The 25,654-nt window shown below is 39.2% G+C and overlaps 2 protein-coding genes across 3 annotated transcripts; one reads left to right on the top strand and one right to left on the bottom strand.

Moving 5' to 3' along the window:
- LOC114246044 (putative 3',5'-cyclic phosphodiesterase pde-5) lies at nucleotides 1-21,547 on the top strand. 2 transcript variants are annotated; one of them, XM_089740262.1, is made up of 14 exons: nucleotides 1-178; nucleotides 3,542-3,644; nucleotides 4,780-4,902; nucleotides 6,253-6,389; nucleotides 7,850-7,924; nucleotides 9,158-9,319; nucleotides 10,608-10,781; nucleotides 11,263-11,483; nucleotides 12,000-12,284; nucleotides 12,880-13,444; nucleotides 14,182-14,340; nucleotides 15,042-15,217; nucleotides 15,488-15,680; nucleotides 20,595-21,547. In XM_089740262.1, the coding sequence occupies exons 1-14, from the start codon at nucleotides 137-139 to the stop codon at nucleotides 21,048-21,050; spliced, it is 2,871 nt and encodes a 956-aa protein (XP_089596388.1). In that variant the 5' UTR covers nucleotides 1-136; the 3' UTR covers nucleotides 21,051-21,547. The 2 variants fall into 2 exon arrangements, with proteins under 2 accessions (XP_089596388.1, XP_089596394.1); XM_089740268.1 differs by having other exon boundaries at nucleotides 94-178; nucleotides 3,547-3,644.
- On the bottom strand, nucleotides 21,532-25,654 carry LOC114247038 (macrophage migration inhibitory factor). The gene is made up of 3 exons (XM_028179845.2): nucleotides 23,708-25,654; nucleotides 22,068-22,243; nucleotides 21,532-21,849 (listed from the first exon to the last, which is right to left on the bottom strand). The coding sequence occupies exons 1-3, from the start codon at nucleotides 23,813-23,815 to the stop codon at nucleotides 21,771-21,773; spliced, it is 363 nt and encodes a 120-aa protein (XP_028035646.2). The 5' UTR covers nucleotides 23,816-25,654; the 3' UTR covers nucleotides 21,532-21,770.

Genomic DNA, 25,654 nt, shown 5'->3' with positions numbered 1-25,654 from the left:
GCATTCGTTGTTAGTATGAACGATATCTACCTCGGACCTCGGCGTCCGTAGTTAATATGATAGCTTTTCCGTATTGATACAAATTGTTCATTGTGTTTGACTGACGGCTGGGACACGGACGGTTTTGGCACGTGATATGTCTGAAGGGAGCAATGCGGGCCTTGCGTATGGAGATAAGGTAAGTGCAGAACGAGAAGACTTATTATTTCTATTAAATCATGCTGTGTTCCATTTATGGATGTATATTTTAATTGGTAATGCGATGATTATTCAATTAGTTTTTATACGATCGATCAACGAACGATTTCGGTCGTATCGCGTGCTTATTAAAATTAATTTATTGTATTACCTTCAAACCGGACTGCATTAATGCTTCACGACATAAATAGGGTATGACGTTGGAGTCAGGTGGTAACAGTAATTGTCAGACTGACTTAAAACACGATCTTCCATTACATTTACACGTCGTTTTTTTTCTATCGAAGAATTTTTCTGGTGACTGATATTAATAATAAGAAATGAATGCTATGGCAAACTTTTTAGGACGGCAGATAGTCTTGATTTTATTAGGAAGAGTGGCTTTGGAACAACTACAGCTAGGATTGTGGCCTTCATTATTTTATTGGCTAGAGGTGTGAGCGAGTTCACGGCATACCAGGCATTAACAGGTCATCGCGGCCCATAAGCATCGCAACGAGAATGCTGCCAACCATCTCAGTGATATTATTATTAAAAGCCACATGTCCCATCCTTCCATTTATAGCACATGGCTGCATTGCGATAGGAATATGTAGGATGCCGGGAGCTACCCGTGCGAGGCTATCACAAATATTGACGTCAAATTATTAATATAGCGCATTCGGTTTTATCGATATTTAAGGTATATTTTGTAGTCTTTCGATCTTCTTATAGATAAATACTTTTTCTTCTGATACTAAGCTACTCTCACATATATCTGATATAAGTCAGCGTCTTGTTTTATGATCATGGAAGAATATTGATTTCTTAGTAGCTCAGAAATATTAGTAGTAGTAATCTAGTTCCCTGATCGATTTGTAAATTCGCAATACTATACCGATCGGACTCAGAACGCCTATGAAGTCAATAAGTATGCAGATCTTATCTGTATTTACTACATGGTAACATTCATGTATACAGGGTGCCACAAAAGTACCCGTAAAGCTGAAATGAGCTTAAATGGGGCCTTATAACGAGTCCATTCACAATATTTCATTTCATTTCATCTCGTTTTTACCACCGCACCGCCCACCACCGGAGTAGAGTTCATCCATACTACCTGGAGCCACTGCGGTCATCCACAGTGCGCTTCCAGAGATCTTTTTTGCCACGCACCATCCGGCTATGGAATGAGCTCTCCTCCACGGTCTTTCCCGAGCGCTATGACATGTCCTTCTTCAAACGAGTCTTACGGAGAGTATTAAGCGGTAGGCAGCGGCTTGGCTCTGCCCCTGGCATTGCTGAAGTCCATGAGCGACGGTAACCACTCACCATCAGGTGGGCCGTATGCTCGTCTGCCTACAAGGACAATAAAAACAAAATTAAGAACCGTAGCAATTTTGTATAGCATACTCCCAAAAAATAAAATAAAATATTATTATTTTCAGTGATGTACAAATCCTACTTCAGTAAAATTAAAGAGTAAACTACGCAGAATGTATCTACTTTTCTATCACTGAAGTATGAAACCTATCCAATTCGCGGAACGACAACAGTTTGACAAGTACGACAAGTACTTGAGTATAATGACATCCTCGTATTGAGGTAGCAAACATTTATGAATGAAAAATAGAAAAACGAATAAAGTAGACAATTATTAGGTAGGTTAGTAGGACTTTCTGTTAAATAATTTGGTTCCCTGATATGACAGCTTACTAGGGTTGACAAAATTTTTGGCTTTGTTAATTAATTATATTTTTTTAAGGGGTATTTTGTAACACGTTGTATATATATAAAAAAAAACAGCTTCGTATTTTTATTTCGTCTGATTTACTTATTTTCCCTCTAGAGTATTATCGGTTATTGAGATTTAGTGATGTGAAATAAAGAAATATATGGAAAAAGTTTTTTTAATAATTTACATTTAAGAAACCAGTAAGAAAGATTTTGGTTGAATTTCGGGTGAACTTTGATCATGTTCATTCTTTATTTATATCTACTGGCAACAAAAGTCAAGAAGCCGGTAAATTAAATGATATAAATTTGCTTCGCCGGCATAGATATTTGCAGTACACCAATTTGGTATTATTAAACGCAAGCATCCCATCACGAACAAACAAGGTCAATTTCCTTTAACGTCCAAAGGTCACCACCCAAAGGTCACCGCCATATCATAATTGTTATTAATCTTCTTATGACTTTAAAGTAATTACTGTTTCGTGACAAAACAAAACCGTAGCAACTACACGGAACAATTTAATTTAGTTTCCCTGTAAATATTGAGCCATAAAACTGTTTATGAACATTGTGTAGTCGTTGTAAAACGTTGACGGCCGGCTTACAAACGCTACGCCGCGCCGTGTGCTTAGTGCGAGTTTTTTAACTGCTCGATCGCGTAAAATTTAACATAATTTTTTATGGAGTTGGAACAGCGCCCCTAGCGACAAACGAAGGGAAGCTTAAGCACACCCGCCTCACATCTTCTAGTCCGCATAGGCTCTTAACATCAGGCGGGCCCTAACGTGTGGACGAACGTCTAGCTAGTGAATTAAAAAGCAACTTCTCAAGTTGTCGCTACGAAATCATCGTGGCCTAAAAGATAAGACGTCCGGTGCGTTCGTATCCAGCGATGCAACGGTGTTCGAATCCCGCAGGCGGGTACCAATTTTACTAATGTAATACGTACTTAACAAATGTTTACAATTGATTTCCACGGTGAAGGAATAACATCGTGTAATAAAAATCCAACTCACAAAATTATAATTTGCGTAATTTACTGGTGGTAGGATCTCTTGTGAATCCGCACGGGTAGGTACCACCACCCTGCCTATTTCTGCCGTGAAGTAGTGATGCGTTTCGGTTTGAAGGGTGGGGCAGCCGTTGTAAGTTGCTGAGGCCTTACAGCTTATATCTCAAGGTGGAAGGAAGGATGTCTATGGGCTCCAGTAACCACTTAACACCAGGTGAGCTGTGAGGTCGTCCACCAAAAAGAGTAGTTGTGTATGTAAAATTAATACTGACATAAAATATATTTTTGCTTAGCACTGAGCTTACGATTTGGTAAAGCCAAAGCTAAAGTTGTCCCTGAATAAATTTCACTTCAACTTTTTCGTTAAAAGCTTGATTCAGAATTTTGTAATCGGATCTTGGGTCCTTAGTGTTTTCTGATAAAAAAAGATATATGCTACCAAACACCGCCATCTAGTATCGAAAGAGAAGAACTACAGAGGGGGTAGAGTTAGCAAGTAATTCATGTTTGTGTGCAAACCGGTCATTCGAGTAGTTTTTTTTTTTTTTTTTATGACAACGAGAGGCAAACGAGTATTGTAAAAATTAAGCGACTGTTCGTTTGTTAATTTCTTAGGACAGTTCCAGAAGTAGTAATACTCCGATCCAGTCTAAGACATCGGATGGACGATCTCCTCAACTTCTACCACCAATTGGGAAGGCAGAAATTGGTTTCCCAGGTTAGTAAAGCAATTGCAGTGCAGCCTATTTATCATGTATTCAAATTTAGGATAAAGTAGTCGATTCTCTTATAACATTTAAAGTTTTAAAGTGAGACCTCAAGTATCAATGTGACTGATGCTGATCTTGAGATCAGAGGAAAGAGGCACACGACCTCATTACCCTGCTGGTTTTGAATGGTTGCCGGAGGTTACAAACAATGCGGTAGGGCGAATCTAAGTCCCATACTTTATTTATTTATTTTTTATTGCATAGATGTGTGGACGAGCTCACAGCTCACCTGGTGATAAGCGGTTACCGGAGCCCATAGACATCTACAACGTAAATGCCGCCACCCACCTTGAGATGTGAGTTCTAAGGTCTCAGTATAGTTACAACGGCTGCCCCACCCTTCAAACCGAAACGCGTTACTGCTTCACGGCAGAAATAGGTAGGGTGGTGGTACCTACTCGTGCGGACTCACAAGAGGTCCTACCACCAGTAAAGGCAAGCAGCAGTGCAGTTGCCCCTGTCATTGTCGCTGGCGGTAAGCTCGTCCGCCTTATCAGGCTATAAGCGAACCTACGGAACGATCTTAATTATATTATTACCAATGGTCATCCTACCCTTGAAATGGCAAAGCGTAATTGCTCAACAGCAATTATATTTAGAATTGTGGTATCGAATATGTGCAGACTAACAAACAATTCATCATACCGATGATCGCTTAATTAAGCTCATAGCTTCTACGGATTCGAGATAATAAAATGTTTTTATTTTGTCACCGTTCAAGTCTTATTGAAGAAAAGAAAAGTGGTACACATCAGGCCTTAAATCCCGATGATATTGATCACTTAATTATTATTTTTTACATATTTTTGCTGAACTAGCTTTGATTTGTTCTTATTTCTACTGGTAGGTCGTCTTATGAGCCTGCATTAATAGGCGTCACTTTTTTGCCTATTTCTGCTGTGAAGCAGTAACGCGTTTCGGTTTCAAGGGTAAGGCAGCTGTTCTATTGTAAAACCGAGATTTAGAAATCATATCTCAAGGTGGGCGGGGCATTTAAGTTTTTGATGTCTATAGACCCCGGTAACCACTTAACACGAGATGGGCTCGTCCACCCAACTAAGCAATAAGATAAAATCTGAACAGGCACTCCGGCTTCGTTGAAGTCCCCGACGGAGAGTAAAGCTCGATTTCACGCTGGTTGCGTTCCAAAGCAGTCAATATACATGGACTGGAATTCTGTACGTGCCGACAAGAAGAAACATTCAGGTAGATATGTGATCAGATTTATTATATACAGAAGGCATTGATGATGATATTAGTTTTATTTCGGGTTAGAAATTTGAATTCTAAAAAATAGAAAATAAAAATTAAGATATACGAAGCGTTGTTTCGAATATGTTGTCTTACCATATTTGAAAGAATCCGATCCAATGGTAAATCTAAATTATTCACGGATACATTGAAAATGCACGTTACTATTTTTATATTTCTTAAAACTGCTCGTGCGCCATCTAACGCGTCTGATAGTGTACAGAAATGTTCCTTGAGCAACTACAAAGTTTCAACTCAATCATGTAAGCCTTAATAAGAACGTTGGGAACATGATTTAACAAATAACCATTGCAAAAAAATAACCAATAGCAAAGTTAAAATTATTTCAGTCTTTAAATTATTTTCTAGACATCTTAAACCGCCCTTAAACTATAATCTTTTCATTAATTATTTAAAGAAATCTTGTATTAAATTTGGTCGTGCAGAAAATTAAAGAAATTCCAATTTTTTTAAAGTTTAAATCAATTGTGTCAAGTCAAATGTTCGACTTTCTGTTGTTCACGTAAAATCGGTTGGTAATAACGCTAAAGTCCGAGGCGGATTATCCGTAAGGCAAACTAGGCACGTGCCTAGGGGCATGTAGTTACAAGGGGCGCGGGAGCTCAGATTTTTTAAGAAAATAACATATCGACGATTAAGAGCTAAATGCCTGAACTAAATGTCCTGTTCTACTAAAGTCTGGCGTTTGATGATACAACGTAATCGTGATTGCAAAAACAACTACTTAAAATTTTTAGTATTATAATGGCCATTTATGGCCGGTACAGGGGCGCCGATAAAGTGATTGCCTAGGGCGCTCTGGACCTTTAATCCGCCACTGGCTAAAGTTGTTTTCCTTTTCAGTTAAATATTCAAGGCAAAAGAAAACAAAATCGCTGGCATCTTTCAAAGGTAATCGATGGTGTTTGTACGAGTTTTTGGATAGTTATTGCATATCCAAAGCTTGTTTCAAACTCCAGGCTGGCGTTAAGAATCAGTAACCTTATTAAAACACTTAAATGACGGCTTTGTTTGTATTTGTTTAATGTTATACGTTCGCAAATCGTTGTGTGTGTGAGAGTTAAAGCTTTGTGATGTCGTCGATTATTCTTTAAGGAATGCTTCCGTTGCATTAAAAGTATGGAAAGTGGTGCGCGAGTATCAATAAAAATGTGTGTTTAATACTTTATTCTTTATTTAAGCAAATATGCACTTCACTCATGCGATAACATAATATGAGTGAGCCCAAAATCGTAAAACTGTTTAATCTACTATATTTGTCTCAATTTTTTTGTCTGTCTTCAGATGCCGAAGAACAGGAAACAATCAGTCATTACCTGAATCGGAATAAGGATTATTTGGAAACATATATATTGGAATCGGTGCCGCAAGATGTCGTAGAGAAGTGGTTGCACATGAAGATGAAGAATAATGCTATCAACGTAATTAATCACCTTAATTTTTTAATTATTATAAACTGTCGTGAGTTTTTCTATTCCGTTAATGTATGTTAGCTTACCAGTACAAATATAACGGTCTATGTCATTAATATGTTATTATTAGTACAAGCAGACAGACATACTGTTAACACAATCGTAAGTAGCTACCATCGCTTATCAAGGTCAACAGTGCAACCTAACCTAAATATCAACCCGTTGAGTTTCTCGCCGGATCGCGATTACGATCCGGTAGTAGATTCATTCGCGAAGTAGCTACTCTTGAGTTGTTAGGTCTCCCTTGGAGGCGCTCGGGTAGCTGTTAGCAAATCTGGCCCCTCCTTGTGAAACTGGAAAAGCCTCCGGGCCACAACTAATCCCTCAATCATAAAAAAGGTCAATAGTGGCATTAGTACAAACTAACCGATGCTAAGCACTAAGCTCGCAAAGCACTTTTCTCAACCTTTGTTTCAAGAAAGACATGATTTAGCACTGAACGCGACGCGACCCACTGAGAAGATCTGACGAGAAACTTAATGGGCTGAGTCTATGGGTTAATTTACTCGTCGAGCCCTTCGTCGCAAGTGACGGGTTCGGCGAGGACGGTTTTTGGTGCTTAAGGTACCTAAAAACACCGTTAATGGATCGGGAGGATACGTAATGACGTGGTTCTGTTCGTAGGGCATTTTGTAAGCTATCCTGAATTCCGGTTTAAGGTTGATTATTGAGACATATCACAATTCTAGAGGTGAACAGCAGAATTCCATTTTGTGAAGTTTATAAGTTTCGGTAATCACTTAAATTCAGGTGGGCCGTTCTCTGGAAGACTGGAGCACTCGTTTTAACTCGATTTAATTAGACAAGACCTTCAGAAAAACTGTAAACAAAGTAGTAAATGCCTAATCTCTAACATTTGACCTGTTGCATAAGAAATGCATACGAAACTTGTACGCGACGAGCGTAAGTTTATCGCGCTGTAACTGTTGACAGATAAACCGAATTTGCAGTTTGCATCGTAATAAAATCGAATAGGTAAATAAGTTTATTTATTTAATGGATCACCAACAAATGAAACACTGGCTTAAACATAGGGTACAAAAATATCTAAACATGACATGTGCTCACTTAATTATAGGTAATCACAGCTAACATCTAGTTCTAGTACCAAATGATTATAAAATTAATTAAATCTGAAAGAAAAAACAAAAAATAAAAGGAACAAAAAGAAACAAGATAAAATTTTTAAAAAGAAAAAATCCATCAATAAACTACATAAAAACAAATAACATGAGAACAATTAACATGGTTTAGGAGCTAAATAGTTACTAATTTTTTTCTTAAAACTAAACAAGTTTTAAGCAAATATGTCCAGATCCAATATACGTATTCGTAGTAGTACGTAGTTCGTATATTATTTAATATAACGCGATTGCCATTGACAACTAAAGATGTTCGAATAATTACAGGTACATCCCAAATTATCATACAATAGGCCATCAGCGAGCCATGACCACTCGCGTACGACAAAGCAAATGTTTATGGTAACTATAATTATCGTTCTACGTATCTTCTGAACTAACGGAGTAAATCGATTTGAGTGGCACTCAAATTAATATTCGATCCTGTTATAAATAAAATAAGTATACCTTTCTGTTTGAGTTCCTGTGTTGATAGCTTCAAGGGCTTATTTATTATCATTATAGTATTGAAGAACTATATGTAAAAAAGAAAGATGCGTGGTGTTGTGGTACGCCGTATAGGAACGAAGTTTTTTATTATAAAAATATTAATTTTAAGTTCTATTCGAGGTATAGAGAAAATAAAACTGGAGGTTTCGCAACAACCCACGGTCAATCGGTAACGTGCGAACTTATTGTGGTACACTTCATTCACGGTTGTTTGCATAAGAGTTAGTGTATTGCGCAAACGAACGCTCTGAGATCGTGGTCAATGAATGATAGAAAATTATGTTATTTTTTGGACGTTATTACAAAGTTAAGTCGTACACTGTGCGCATTACTAATTTGTACGTTATGACAAAGCTAAGTCGCATACTGTGTGCATTACTAATAAAAATCTTACGTTACGGACGTTTATTCCCGGTTAGGGTACCCCTCCGCATCGTCCCATAAGGAACTTCGTTCCAAAAATTACGCTATACTTCGGCTGAGTACGTGAATTACACGAGAAATATAAAATAAATGAAAATGAATGAAATTTTACTGACCGGTATTAGAATTAGCAACCAAATTAACAATACCAGGTTGCTGCTAATACATACAGGGTGTATCTCTTTCTAAAAAAAGTGTTAGATTACTTGTTAGATCGACATAATTACATTTCATGAAATCTAATGACGTGATAGTTTTATTAGAAAATACTCCTTTGATCGTGTTCGGCTTTAGTAATTAACTTAGGTAAATTTTAGTAATAATTAAATTAGTAATTAATATAAATTTTAGTAATCAATTACACCAATATTAAAATCCAAAGTTGAACTTAGTGTGTACTTGATTCACGAAAACGTGCCTATATTTTTTACAAAGCTAACCGTTATTAATAATAATAATGATAAAATATTTCACATCCAAAAAAATGCAGCTGTGTCTTTATTTTAGTAACAATTTTAACACGGTTAATACTTAAGGCACTCATACATGAAGGTAAATGAATGATGACCATGACGACTCTGCCAAAAGTCCAACGACAAGTAGAGCAATTAAAAAGCTTAGTTTTTTTAATATTAATATCAATAAAGGTAATTGTATTTACAGGACATTTTAAAAATCTATAAAGAAGATCCGAGAGAGCACACGGTGCTTTGGCAGCTTGCCAAAAGCGTCGCCACGTCCATTGGCGTTGAAACATACAGGGTGTACAAACTTTTCCCAGATCATCCAACTTTCGTTCAGCACTTCGTTATCGATCATACAAAGGTAAATATATAGAGGGGTGAAAGGTTAGCTTAAGCCACATTTTACTTAGTATTTATCTTTATAATTAAATGTACGCTTTATCTGACACTAGCATCATCAGTTCGATATTTTTAATTGAACTTAAATTAAGTTTACTCCATTCAAATAGATGAAGAATTTCTTGTTCATTATATTTTGTCCAAGCTTCAAACTTTAAATGAATCTATACTAATATTATAAAGAGGAAAGATTTGTTTGTTTGGTTTGTTTCGACTAGGCTCCGAAACTACTGGACCGATTTGAAAAATTCTTTTTCCATTAGAAGCCGACATTGTCCCTGATGAACATAGGCTACCTTTTTTTTTTTTTTATTTTTTTTTTTTTGGTTTCATGTGTGTTCTAATATTTCCGAAGCGAAGCGAGGGCGGGTCGCTAGTCTGCTATAAAGCTGCAAAAATGTTGCTTTAACCAATTAGCCATTTACCTCACGATGTGATCGTAAAAGTCAAAAAAGTTTGTATTATTATCAATTATAATTTTGGATTGGCCTGGAAAAATATAACTTTTTTTTTTTTATTAACCACTGTTGGATGTCAATATGTAGAATTCATTTCTAGGATGTCGTCTAGGCGTGTTTGTTTCATAATCATTGATTTAAAATAAATGACTTTAAAAACAACAACACAAGGGTTTCACTACGCGCCAGTGATCAAGTAATTTACTCCACAGTCGTACGAATGTAAAAGTCAGATGCAAAGGTTCTGAAGCGCTTTTCTATATATTAATACGTGAAGCAAAAACTTTGTATCACTTTTTACGAAAATTGCGCGGACGGAGGAGTATGAAATTTTCCACACTTATAGAGAATATAGAGAAGAAGTCCACAATGCTAATATTTTTTTTAAATAATACATAAAAGATACATTAAATCCATAAAGAAAACATTACACACACTACCATGTATTTGACACATACACGCATTCATACTATTTGTTTATTGTCAAACTTTTCTTATTGCTTTCTGTGGTCAAATTGAGAATAGATTAAATATTTTTTGTCTTATTAATATTTGTCTAAAGTGTGGTCTTACCAAGTCTGTGATTATAGAAGTATAATAACCTTCAACAATAGAATCATAATAGTGTACAAACATATAATTTAAATTAATTATAGTCGAATTTCGACTACCGGGGGAGGACTAGTTATCAAAAACATTTAAAATTTTGAAACCCATCAATATTGTCAATACATGTAATTGTCCGCGAGCGCCACTCCATGCGTATGCTTACTGAATTATATTGCATTCTAGCTGCCACAAAACCAACCCGTACCATCAACTTTGGAAAGATCAGACCCCCAACAAGTGGAATTAGTCTTGGAAGTGGCGAAGAAAGGTACCAGCAAAAGAGTTTCAAGATTTGATGACCCTCTTCGGTTTCCGGAAACACCGCTCTCTTTGTTGAAAAGCTATAACTCGCGGAACGTAAGCTTTTTAGACATTTAGCTTAGCTAAACCAAATTTGGTTTGCGGGGTTAATAATGGATATCACTTCTCTTACAGTTTTTTTTTCTTTTATTGTTATTGTTTAGAAGGGTGGACGAGCTCACAGCCTACCTGGTGTTAATTGGTGACCGGAGCTCATAGACATCTACAACGTAAATACTGCCACCCATCTCGAGACACGAGTTGTAAGGTCGCAGTTTTAACATTACAACGGCTGCCTCGCTGCTTCACGGCAGAAACAAGCAGGGTGGTGGTGGTACCTACCCGTGCGGACTCACAAGACGTGCTAGCACCAGTAATGTTAACGGGGAGGCCACAGATTCGAGTCCAAGTGACTGTTTGTAATAAGTGTAATATAATAAGGTTAACGGTATCTATGAGTACACAAAGCTGGCATCCTATTAACAATGCATAATATCCTTAACGAAAAATTATTACAATGATTTTCGTTGTTTTACAGAAACAAGGAAACTATATACTGTACCAACCGATTATAACGAAATCCGGTAAAACGTCTTACGTCTTAGAAATGTGGAGAACAAAGGACAGGTTCAAAGTCATTGACGAAGAGATTAGTGGTCACATCGTCGTGTGGGGTAGTGTTGCTCTGCATTACTGCAAGCTGTATGTGGATAAGAAAAGGGAACGTAACATGTCCGATTTCTTATTGGACGTTGTCAAGTACGTATTTGTTTTAATAACTTGTCAATGTCTGGATGTTTCCTCTGTTCTTTTTTTCCTACCTATTCTGATAGCCTTGACAGGCTATATCAGCGTTACCCTAGCGTGTAGGTGAGCTCTCGGGGCTCAAACCGAAGGTGTTGCTAACACTGGCCCTAGCAAGAGCAGTGCTTTGCAGAATCTACCCCCGGATCGGAAACGCGACCCACTGAGAAGATCCGGCGAGAAACTCAGTGTGCTGTGTCTATGGGTTAATTTACTCGCCGAGCCCTTCGTCGCAAGTGACGGGCTCGGCGAGGACGGTGACCAGTGTTTGAGGTATCTAAAAGCAACTTTAATGGATCAGGAGGATTCGTAAGGACGTCTTAAAGGCTTTCCTCTGTAACAACTATTCGATATTATACATAGTTACGAGTACTGGTTATTGTAAATCTGTCTTCGTGTACTTTTTTTAAAACCTTGAGTTGACCAGTTTTTGGGAGTTTAATATGCTTTATAATCACCTTGTATTTTCAGAGCAATTTTCGAAGAGATGGTTTCTTTGGATCAACTGATAAAGAGGATATTAGAGTTCGCCCAGAGGCTTGTGAACGCAGACAGGGCTTCGCTATTCTTAGTCGACTACAGGAATTCTGAGCTGGTCTCCACTGTATTCGATCTTAAATTTGAGCCAGGTCTAGATCTGGATATGGAAAAGAAAGAGATTAGGATGCCGATAAATAGAGGAATCGCCGGTCACGTGGCGTTGTCAGGCGAGACCATGAATATTCCTGACGCTTATTCTGATTACAGGTTTAATAGGTAAGTGAAAATGAGAGGCATTGGTAATAGGAAAGTAAGCATTGGTAAGGTAAGTGATTTAAAGATAAATAATAAATAAATAAATATTTACTAAGAATCAGGCCACGTTAACTGGTCCCGTGCTTAGTTCGTAAAGAACTTGCGTTACAGGTACCGGATAATGGAAATAAATCTACGATTTTTATTATACACATACATATTATTATATTTAATATACATCCATAACCCTGGAAAAGACATTTTATATTTATCATACAAATATCTTCCCTTGGCGGGATTCAAACCCGCGATCCCCTTGTGTAGTGATCACGTCACTTACCACTACACCAGACGGCCGTTTACCATAGATATACCATAGATATATCACGTTCAAGAATATTTGCACAAACCGATTGGTAAACTATGTCAACAGAAGGGTATTATTGAGGTGATTATCTTCAGCGTTGAGGAAAAAGATTTTGGGGGGAGAACTAATAGGTGGAAGAGCATTTTTGAGGTTATTGCTTATAATCACTTACAAAACTAGGTCGAAGCTCATGATATTACGAAAAACATACAGAAACAAATTAATGATATTATTATGTTCTTTTCATAGAGACGTGGACGAAGCTACTGGATACAAAACAATAAGCATTCTATGTATGCCCATAAAGGTCGAAGGAAAAGTCATTGGCGTTGTTCAAATGGTTAACAAACGCGACGATAAATATTTCGGTGATGACGATGAGGCGGCCTTCGAGATATTCTCCACGTTTTTCGGCCTAGCCCTCCACCATGCGAGGCTTTATGACAGGATCATGAGGAAAGAGCAGAAGTATCGAGTGGCCCTCGAAGTGTTAAGCTACCACAACACGTGCCGGGAATATGAGGTGCAAGCTATGCTGCTAGACAAAGAACCGTTGAATGTTGACTTCGCAGATTTTTATCTAGATCCATTTCGTTTTGATGAGTTCGAGAAATGTAAATGTATTATATCAATGTTTCGCGATCTGTTTGATATGACCCAGTTTGATATTACGACGCTGACAAGGTTCACGTTGACTGTCAAGAAGAATTATAGGACGGTGCCGTATCATAACTTCGATCATGGCTGGACCGTTGCTCATGCAATGTACGCCATCTTGAAAAGCGATGTTAAGGAGAGATTTGATTATAACAAGGCAAGTAGTGTAGCTGTTTATTTGGGAAGCTAGGTCTTGCTTGTGGTGATTTTAAGACATGCCTATATGTTATGTGGTCGTAGCCTAAAGAATAAGAAGCCCGTCGATTGGTATCGAGCAAGGCAGCTATGCCGTTGTCTGACACTCGCAGGCATATACCAATTTTTGTTATAAAATCCGTACTTAGCACGTGCTTACGACTTTCACGGTGAAGGAGTAACATTGCGTAATAAAAAGAAAACCCGCAAAAAAAATTGATTTTCGTAATTACTCGCGGCAGGGCGTCTTTTGAGCCAGACGGCATTGCTGACGTCTATGAGCGGCGGTGACCACTTACCATCAGGCGGGCCGTATGCTCGTCTGCCTACATAGGCAATTAAAAAAAAGCTCGTGTAGGTACCACCGCTCTGCCTATTTCTATAATGAAGCTGTCACGCATTTCGGTCTCGAAGGTAAATAGCCGCTATAAAAGACAATAAAAACCTCATATTTCAAAGTGGTGCGCGGCATTCAGTTTGTCATGTCTATGGACTGTATATATCACTTGATAGTAGTCGTGCCGTAGCTTACACGTTAATTATATTAAAAACGAAAACGTAATTGACGTTTAGTTATAAACTGCCAATTTATATTTTTATTATATTATATTTTTTAATATATATTATATTATTATATTATAACTGCCAATTTATATTATACATATTTAAACTGCCAATTTAAATTTCGTTTGCGTACAGAGACTGGCACTCTTCGTTGCGTGTCTTTGCCACGATTTGGACCACCGAGGGTATACCAATAAATACATGAGCGAAACAGCCTCACCTCTAGCCGCCATGTACACAACATCTACTCTAGAGCACCATCATTTCAACATTACGGTCACAATTTTACAACAGGTATGATCTGGACGTATTCTCTTATCACGCGAATATGATTCTATGGTAATAAATTGTTTAATATTAAGCCGCATTCCAACGAAGCAATTGTGTACTTCGTCCGCGAAATAGTCATTTTGCAATTTCTATGCTAGGCAGTGAACTCATTGGCCCATCTGAGTAATCTAAAAGGTTGAGTGAGTAGTGGCTTTGGAGCAGTAATTTATATTGTAAATCTATACTAATATTATAAAGAGGAAATATTTGTTTGTTTGTTTGTTTGTATTTAATAGGCTCCGAAACTACTGAACCGATTTGATAAATTCTTTCATTGTTCGGAGGCTACACTATTCCCGAGTTATATAGGCTATAATCTTTTTTGAAAAAAATTAGGGATCCTTACTAAAAGTCCAATAATGTAACCCAAAGCGTAAAAAAAATACCTAAAATATTATTTACGTCGCGTGCCCTGCGAAAACTATAGATGATCGAATAAAATAATGTATTACGACTTTGTAGAACACATTATTATTTACAAAAATTGTCGCAACACCATATGTCTAACCGCAATAAGTGTTCTTTTATTTAAAAAAATAAAACAACGTCAAATATCGTTGACATTTTTGTGAAAGTCCCGAGCGGAGCCGAAGCCGGCCGCTAGTGATAAATAAATTGGTATCTAGTGAGGAATTGAAGATGAACTTAAAATGTAAACTCCACAGGACGGTCACAACATATTCTCCCATATTTCAAGCGAAGACTACAAAGAGATTCTCGGCTTCATCAGGCACTGTATTCTGGCAACCGATCTAGCGGCCTTCTTCCCTAATTTAGACAAAATAAGAGAATTGTACAGATCTGATGAAGCACAGTTCAGCTGGGACGATCCGAGTCACAGGTTGGTCAAATATCTATTATTATTGTGGGGGCTTTGCGAATACTATGACGAATTACTCACTCTCACAAAGAGAACTCACTAATGTGTTCGTTTATTAGAATTTTAGAATTTGCGAAATGTTTAATAAGGCTCCAATAATAGTTTGTATTGAACAACAATATTTGGTTAGCGAATTCATAATTGTGATTGTTCTAAAGAATTTGTAAGAGCTCTTGCAGCGAATTTTTTTATTAATTTTGTCATCAGTCATAAAAAAGTTACTTTATTCAGAGATTTGGCCATGGCCATATCAATGACAGCGGCTGATCTGTCGGCTTCAGCTAAGCCATGGGAGATTCAGATCAAAACAGTGAAGGTTATATTTGAGGAGTTTTATGATCAAGGAGACAAGGAGAGAGCTGCTGGAAGGATACCGATACCGATGATGGACAGGAATAAACCTGAAGAGCAGCCAGCTAGCCAGGTGAAATGTATTCGTTTTATGTAAACACTTTCATGAACACATATCTCTACAAAACACTTTTATACCTAGAGTATCATTAAAAACTAGCTAACCCGGAAGACTTTGTAGTGCCCCAATCGATAAGTAAAAGACCTAATTTTTTTTATAAAATCATCTTAAAAGAAACAAAAGAAATCCGTCCGACTGAGGACACATCAAAGGAAAAACTAAATTGTTATTTTTATTTAATTCCGAGCATTTTCATATTTATATACCTTTTAAACCTTCTCTGGACTACCACGAATAATTCAAGACCAAAATTGGCCAAATCGGTTCAGCCGTTCTCGAGTTTTAGCGAGACTAACGAACAACGATTTGGGGGTCGATTGCTTCCCGCTGGGGGTCGATTGCTTCCCGCTGGGGGTCGATTGCTTCCCGCTTGGGGGTCGATTGCTTCCCGTTGGGGGTAGATTGCTTCCCGCTTCCGTAGGTTTAACCCGCGATTCCCTACAAGTGACCCCTGGGTGGTGCTAAACGGGAGCCGAAAACATAATCGGTGGTAGGACTAGTCCGACTGGCTGGCGACCACCCTCCAACTAGAGTCCGCCGCCAAATAGCCTAGCTGTGTTCCGGTGTGTGGGTTGGAGAGCCAGTTTTATTCCTTTCCTTTCCTCTTCCTTGTTGGGGGTGAATCTTGATGACACCTGGAACATGCGGATCAGACGTGCGCGCGAGCTTGCGGGACGTGATTGTTTGACAGGGGTATAGGGAGACCCAGTGAAACGGTGTTCGCCGCCGCCCGCCGGTCAGTAGGGGACCTGAACCCGGGTGTCACTACTAAACTCCGCCCCGGGAAGCTGTCCCGCCAACCGGTGTAAAATCCTGTCGTGCGGTCGTCGTGCCGGAGTCGGAGACCGGAGTGGATCCCGGCGATCATACGCAGGGTGGACTGGGGGCCCTTCCATGCCCTGCGTCGGACTCTCACGGAACCCGTGATCAACCGCACACTATGTTCCGCGCTTTATTCTGGTGTTGTCATGTTTTCACTCCGAACATCCTACCTCACCTTATCCCACTCTCCAAAAAACAAAATGAAAATAAGAAAAAGAAAAAGGGCTATATCGGCGATCCCCTATTCCACATTTAATGTGGATTTCAGCAATGTCAGGGGCCTACATAGCAACCTTGACGCCGTACACCACCACCTTGAGACGGCGCAGCCTGCCCTACTGTTTCTGACGGAGACACAGATATCTGCTCCGGATGATACCTCTTACCTTGAATACCCCGGCTACGTATTGGAGCACAACTTCCTGCGTAAAGCCGGGGTGTGTGTATTCGTCCGGGCTGATGTCTGTTGTCGCCGTCTACGAGGCCTCGAACAACGGGACCTGTCTCTCTTGTGGCTGCGCGTAGATCACGGGGGTTGTACCCGAGTCTACGCGTGCCTGTACAGGTCCCACAGTAGTGATGCAGGTGCAGCTCTGATAGAGCATGTGCAAGAGGGGACTAACCGCGTGCTTGAGCAGTACCCATCTGCGGAGGTGGTGGTTCTTGGAGACTTTAACGCTCACCACCAAGAGTGGTTGGGGTCCAGAACCACTGACCTCCCGGGTCGGACTGCCTACGATTTCGCCTTGGCCTACGGCTTCTCCCAGCTGGTGACACAGCCCACCCGTGTCCCAGATATCGAGAGGCACGAGCCTTCTCTGTTGGACCTTCTGCTGACCACGGATCCGGCCGGATACAGTGTGGTGGTCGACGCTCCGCTTGGATCGTCCGATCACTGCCTTATCCGTGCTGCCGTACCACTCTCTCGTCCTGGTCGTCGAACGACGACCGGGTATCGAAGAGTTTGGCGGTATATGTCAGCAGATTGGGATGGATTGCGTGAATTTTACGCATCCTACCCATGGGGGCGGTTCTGCTTTTCCTCTGCTGATCCTGACGTCTGTGCGGACCGTCTTAAAGACGTGGTGCTCCAGGGGATGGAATTGTTTGTTCCCTCTTCTGAAGTGCTCGTTGGGGGTCGCAGCAGATCCTGGTATAACAATGCCAGCAGGGATGCTGCACACCTCAAGCGGTCCGCATACGTGGCATGGGATGATGCCAGGAGGCGTCGGGATCCTAACATCTCAGAGGAAAGGCGGAAATATAACGCCGCCTCCAGGTCCTACAAGAAGGTAATTGCCAAGGCGAAGTCGGAGCACGTTGCTAGAGTTGGCAAGCGACTAAAGAGCTATCCCTCTGGGAGCCGTGCTTTTTGGTCGCTCGCCAAAGCTGCAGAAGGAAACTTTTGCAGGTCTAGTCTCCCACCACTACGCAAGTCCGATGACACTCTGGCTCACAGCGCGAAAGAGAAGGCTGACCTTCTGGTCAAACTCTTCGCCTCGAACTCGACTGTGGACGACGGGGGTGCCACACCACCGAACATCCCCCGGTGTGATAGCTCCCTGCCGGATATCTGCTTCACACAGTGTGCAGTCCGGCGGGAGCTCCGACTCCTGGACGTCCATAAGTCGAGTGGGCCAGACGGCATCCCCGCAGTGGTTCTGAAAAAGTGCGCCCCTGAGCTGACGCCTGCGCTAACGCGTTTGTATCGCCTCTCTTATTGCACTAACAGGGTTCCGTCTTCATGGAAGACCGCCCACGTCCACCCTATCCCCAAGAAGGGTGACCGGTCGGACCCATCGAGCTATAGGCCTATCGCGATAACTTCCTTGCTTTCCAAGGTGATGGAGCGAATAATAAACACACAACTCCTGAAGTATCTTGAAGATCGCCAGCTGATCAGTGACCGACAGTACGGTTTCCGTCACGGTCGTTCAGCTGGCGATCTTCTTGTATACCTTACTCACAGGTGGGCTGAAGCCTTGGAGAGCAAGGGCGAGGCTCTTGCTGTGAGCCTTGATATCGCAAAGGCCTTCGACAGGGTCTGGCATAGGGCACTTCTGTCGAAGCTAGCATCTTACGGAATCCCCGAGGGTCTCTGCAAGTGGATCGCTAGCTTTTTGGATGAGCGGAGCATCACGGTCGTTGTAGACGGTGATTGTTCTGATACCATGACCATTAATGCTGGCGTTCCACAAGGTTCGGTGCTCTCCCCCACGCTTTTCATCCTGTATATCAATGACATGCTGTCTATTGATGGCATGCATTGCTATGCGGATGACAGCACGGGGGATGCGCGATATATCGGCCATCAGAGTCTCTCTCGGAGCGTGGTGCAAGAGAGACGATCAAAACTTGTGTCTGAAGTGGAGAACTCTGTGGGGCGAGTCTCCAAATGGGGTTAATTGAACTTGGTTCAATTCAACCCGTTAAAGACACAAGTTTGCGCGTTCACTTCAAAGAAGGACCCCTTTGTCATGGCGCCGCAATTCCAAGGAGTATCCCTGCAACCTTCCGAGAGTATTGGGATACTTGGGGTCGACATTTCGAGCGATGTTCAGTTTCGGACTCATCTGGAAGATAAAGCCAAGTTGGCGTCCAAAATGCTGGGAGTCCTCAATAGAGCGAAGCGGTACTTCACGCCTGGACAAAGGCTTTTGCTTTATAAAGCACAAGTCCGGCCTCGCGTGGAGTACTGTTCCCATCTCTGGGCCGGGGCTCCCAAATACCAGCTTCTTCCATTTGACTCCATACAGAGGAGGGCCGTTCGAGTCGTCGATAATCCCATTCTCGCGGATCGTTTGGAACCTTTGGGTCTGCGGAGGGACTTCGGTTCCCTCTGTATTTTGTACCGAATGTTCCATGGGGAGTGCTCTGAGGAATTGTTCGAGATGATACCGGCATCTCGTTTTTACCATCGCACCGCCCGCCACCGGAGTAGAGTTCATCCATACTACCTGGAGCCACTGCGGTCATCGACAGTGCGTTTCCAGAGGTCTTTTCTGCCACGTACCATCCGGCTATGGAATGAGCTCCCCTCCACGGTGTTTCCCGAGCGCTATGACATGTCCTTCTTTAAAAGAGGCTTGTGGAGAGTATTAAGCGATAGGCAGCGGCTTGGCTCTGCCCCTGGCATTGCTGAAGTCCATGGGCGACGGTAACCACTCACCATCAGGTGGGCCGTATGCTCGTCTGCCTACAAGGGCAATAAAAAAAAAAAAAAAAAACAACATTTCATTTTTATATATAGAAATATAGATATAGATTAGAAGTGTCACGTAATAAAATAATATAATGTTATCTAAACATAAACGAATTTCCACGTTTATGAAGGAGCTTTGCACTGCTCGATTGACTGATTTGTTTATCGTTGTGTTCATCATAATATAAATTTTTTTTGAGAAGTTCACGAAAAAGTTTTCGTATTTAATTTACTATTAGCAACAGTCGTAGCGGTGCGTAACTATGATCATTTTTATAACTAGTGAGTTTATAATTTGGACGGAATATGATATTCAGAACATTTGTCATATTATGATGTCTGACAGAACAGTCTCATATTCATGTTCCCGCCAATAAACCGCCAATAAAAAGCTTTTATTCGCGGGATATATGTTCCTTAAAGATGCCGCGAATACAGTAACCGTGAATATGGAACAGCGTGTTTACAACGGATGCCTGCGTATTGGAATAATTTTATCAACATATATGTACCGATTATATCCGCGAATTAAGAAATCTTTAGCTGCGAGTATAGGAATTGGGTCGCATTATTTTAATCCGCAAATAGTGAAAAAGCGAATGAAGGAAGCGCTAATAAGGAGCTTTTACTGTACTATGTTACTTAATCTTTGAAACGAATCAAGCGCTTATACTTATACTTATACTCGTCTATTCTGTTTGATTCTAAAGTTTAATATGTATACTATATTATACACTTATATTATTGTTTCCGTAATCATTAATGATAGAATTTATGAGTTTGTTAATGAAGGTTTTCTTCAAAAACTAAAAATTATCGAATAATTTCAAATGTAATTCCAGGTTGGTTTCCTCAGTCAAATATGTATACCGTGCTACGACATGCTGTATCGAATACTTCCGAATACAAAGCCGATGTACGCTATGGCAACAAAAAACCTCAACAGATGGAAAGCGAGAGCTGATAAGATCCTTTTTAAGCAAGACTCGAAGAAAGATAATTCTAAAGATAGCCTTGAACCAAAGGATGGAATCGGAGATGATGATGATGATGTCACAGTTAAAAACGAAGGGAATAAAAGAATAGAAATCATAAGGCAAGAATCAAAAACTATTATAGGAGAAGCTCAACCCAAACCTGTAGTATGGAATGATGACGAAGAATTTGCGGTTGAACAAACCTTTAGAAGTAACATTTGGAAGGAAATTGATGGAGTCACGTGGATCGAAGAAGAAGGCGTATTAGTTGCTAGTGAAGCGACGAAAACAGATGATACAGTTCGAATATCAGAGAAATAAAAAAAAAACTAGAAATATATTGATCCTGAACTCATAATTAGCATATTTCATTTAGGTACATATTAGTTCTAGTACACGGCCGATCGATGTTACTGTTGTTGTGTGTGTGAATGTAGTTCATTCTTAGGGACTTGTAAAAATCATATAATGAAAAATGTTTATTTGAATTATAAAGATTTGATTTATCATGTAATAACAAAATCATTTCATTATTCCTCATTAGCATGAAGTCATTCGTAAAATGAATAGCAATTTTTAAGTGAACAAGATTGCTATTGAAGTTTTTAAGTAGGTATAGGTTCCCATTTTTTGTTTCACTAAAATTTCCTATTAATGTTTTTGCTCAAGTTTGAAATGTTTTTCTCAATTTAATAATCACTTGGTTCTAATTTAGAAAAGTTAGTTATTATTAGATATTTTATTATATTATTACCTGGTGAAAAGTTAATGTAATATTACACAGATATAATAAAGTCGAGACTTTGATAAATTCGAAATTCTATTTATTTTTAAACTTGCATGAATAAAAATAACAAGAAACAATGTTAAAATCTTCTTGTAGGCATATACATTTATTTTTGTATCTTTAGCTTTTGAATATTGCGGTCAGGTATGTAGTTCATTTTGGAATAATTTTGAATTATATTAAGATTACGATTTATGCTTAAGATTTTGTATCTATGTACCATATGTGATAAACATATATTTTTAATATGTACTTCAAGGTTCCAATACATCGACGGTGATTCCTCCTTTAGCTACATTAAAGTTCTTCAAATCGTAGAATGTTAAGAAAAATCTGGAACAGAAAGTAAATAAAATTGAATATATACCTACTTAGATATTCTGTTTCGATTAAAATCTTTACTTTTAGTTATGGTAGTTTTTTAGCTTAGCTCAGCAGACTGGCTGCATCTTCCCAACATAAAGCGGAGGAAGCAGATCAATGTGCAAATTATTTTATATCGTTGTAGGTAGGTAATTAACGTTCCTGGATAAATAACAATGAACAAAAACCTGTCTTTCGAGATTCCCAATTCCTTTTCGACGAAATCTGATATTTCTTTGGCGATGACTTTATTTTGGCTTGGGCCCAGGTTACCAATCGATTCCAGGGTGGCGACAGCGCCTGGTGTGGACGACTCGCCTCCTATCGATAAGGCACAGTCGGGGGATATCAGGCATATAAATTTCTGAAAACAAATTTATATCATGTATCGATACAGTAAAAGCATTAATAGTCGTCAAAATAATTTAAAACTATGACATTGAAATCGTCACGAGTTTCACCACAGAATCGGCAAGAAACTCAGGGTTTGACTCTGCTCCTAATCGCACAGATTTTTTTCAAAATGTCAGCACATGTAATAAAGCCAATTTGAATTAGAAGAAACAGCCCTGCGATACCATGTACATGACCAATTATGTTTGGTTTTTGGAATTGGTCTGTATGAGAAGATGAGTTCAAGACCGTTACCCACCACCATATCATTGCCACCCCAATAGGATCTATCACGGTAGCAACCGTGTATGATAGAACGGTAGCAATGTGGGTTGCGTTCTATTGAGAAACGCATTTTACCTCCTTTTTTTTCCTACCTAATCTGATGGCTCAAACCTGTCGTTGTTGCTATCACGAACCCTAACAGGAGCCGTGCTTCCCAGAATCTACCACCGGAGCATTCTACGAATATTCATTCAAAAGAAAAAGCGACACTAAAATAAGCGAAGCACATATTAGGTATATCTATAGCATTTAGGCTGCGTGAGAATGATATAGAATACTTCTGGAAGTTTTTTTCTTTCATAATGTGACAAGTGAAATGTTGCTTGTATTATTTAGAAATATTTCAAAATTATTATTATTAAGCTCATTATTTTAAACCTTTTCTTTTTTCATCATTTTGAGACATCACCAAATAACCTCTTATGAGTAAAACACAATTATCGCAAAACACTTATTTTTGAAAGAAAATACATTTTTAGAGTGATCGTTTACTGTAAACAAGAGTTACAATTATATGTTATATGTAATTATTATATAATAATATAACATATAATCATAGTTCATATATAATTAATATATTGTAACTCTTGATTACAGTTCGGTCTAGGGAATACAAAAATGTTGATCTCGACTTTTATATCGCTAGACATTTCAAATTCAAGCTTCAAGAGAGGTGACAACAACATAGTTTATAATAGAAGTAATCAATTATTAGGTGTTCACTTATCTTCTTAACCATATTCTACTTTATTACTCGTACAACGACAGTTATAAAGAAATGATCATCATGAAATAATTTTTAAAATACTTTTACAGATTCATCTCCTAATTGATTCCAGTATCAATTTTAATGAGCTTAGGTTATGTTATATACCGCTTATACTCGTTAGTCGAAGCGACTGAATAAATGTAAGATAATTAAAATACTTTACAACATAGGTAAATGTAAGCGCACTGGTGATGATTACAATGATATTTAATCTTAGAATTCTAGATCTGTTAGTAACTTTGAAGCCAGCTAATACAATAGTTACGGATGTTTTTATCAAACAATTTAACCTTTACTAGGTTTTGAAAAACAAGGCTACTGAATTCGAGTGTATAATTAATAATGAATTGAAGAATAATGAATTTTTCTCTTTTCACTCACCTCAGGTGATTTTTGCACAGCCTTGGATAGGACCGGAATTATTTTATTAACAAAATCATTGGGTATGAAACTGTTTGTCAAATTAGTGAATATTTTAAGGCACGGCATGTCTTCCAAGACCGCTCGGAGTTGGACTGAAGCGTGATAACGTTTATCAATTGTGACTTTGACTGCTTTATCTTTCGTGTTACGTACATATGAATTTATTTTTATAATGTAAGAAAAATAATATAATTTAAATATATTTTAGTGTAGGTTTTGTCTTTCATATGTTAGACTTTCATATAACGTAACGGGAGACACTATTGAAAAATGAATGAAGGATTTGAAACAATCATTGATTTGGTAATGTTTGTTGGAATTTTTGTTATGATTTTGATGGGAAAACGGTAGAACGGTCTGCCTATGTGATGTGCTGTTCGGAGCGTATATACCTATGATGGTAGCAATCTCGAGAGGCTCATCGTGACTGGTAAGGTAGATAAAGTAGAAAAGACCTCGGGGGCGCAGCCCAATACGTTGGTCCTACCAGATCCGCACCGCTCTTGATTCCACGTTGAAACGTCCTCCACACCGCCAGAGACAAGAATGGATGGAGAAAGATCGTGCGTGCGAAGGTGATACAAAAGGGTGGTCACGACCCTCAGCAATGAGGAATACGACGCAAGGAGGAGGAGATACTGCAACGTGATTGATGTTGCTCGTTTAAAACGCCAGGTCATGATAACAAATGTATTCTACTGGATTTTTGATTGCTTGACGCGAAAACTACGCAGGATGGTGATACTTCCCCTTGGCGACATTGCGAATATTTCACATCTAGGTCATTTCGTTTATTTATTTATTTATTGCACAGATGGGTGCACGATCTCACAGCCCACCTGGTGTTAAGTGGTTTCTGGAGCCTATAGACATGTAGAACTTAAATGTCACCCCTTATCTTGAGATATGGGTTTGAAGGTCTCAGTATAGTTACAACGGCTGCCCCGCCCTTCAAACCGAAACGCATTACTGCTTCACGGCTGGAATAGGCAGGGCGGTGGTATCTACCCATGCGGACTCACAAGAGGTCCTAAAACCAGTAAATTAAGTTCACAAAATAAAATTCACATTAAAATCATCTCCTTTAAGATATATGACACAGAAGTCTTAATTGTGTTATGTTCTGGTTTTTATAACTCTGAATCCGGAATGTATTACTACTTCGCGGCCAAAATAGGTAGTTCCAGTGGTACTGCCTAATCATCCTCACAACACGGCCTGCCATTAGCGATTACGCAAAAAACTACTGACCGTATACTGGTACCACAGTGCAGCTCGATTCTACGGCCGATGCGGGTCGTAATGTGATGACACTATGTGTTTGACTCGTTTGTCACCATGTAAGTTAATATCTGTTTGATGTTGTAGCCTATGCATCAATTTTATTTATTTATTTTATTTATTGCATATTGCATAGATGGGCGGATGAGCTTACAGTTCACCTGGTGTTACCGAAACGCATTACTGCTTCACGACGGAAATAGGCAGGGTGGTGATATCTAGGTACCCATGCGGACTCACAAGAGATCCTAGAGGGGTTTGATTTTTATTACACGATGTTATACCTTCACCGTGGAAGTCAATCGTGAATATTTGTTAAGTACGTATTTCATTAGAAAAATTGGTACTCGCCTGCGGGATTCGAACACCTGTGTATCGCCACACACGAATGCACCGGACGTCTTATCCTTTAGGCCACGACGAATTCTAATTATCAGAACTAATATATAACTTTTATTATCTATTTAACAACACAAATAAACTCATCCCAATATATAAATAGTTAATGTTAATATTATGTAGTAATCCATGTTATAAAATCATGGGTTGCAATACAAAATCACTCGAATTACGGAGTTTCACAAAACATGTTTTCATCAAGTCACTTGACCGTAATGCTTTGAC

The sequence above is a fragment of the Bombyx mandarina genome, chromosome 01 (genome assembly GCF_030267445.1).
Source record: "Bombyx mandarina strain Sakado chromosome 01, ASM3026744v2".
NCBI lineage: Eukaryota > Metazoa > Arthropoda > Insecta > Lepidoptera > Bombycidae > Bombyx > Bombyx mandarina.
Note: the sequence above shows the minus strand (reverse complement) of the source record. Positions and strands in the feature narration are given on the sequence as shown.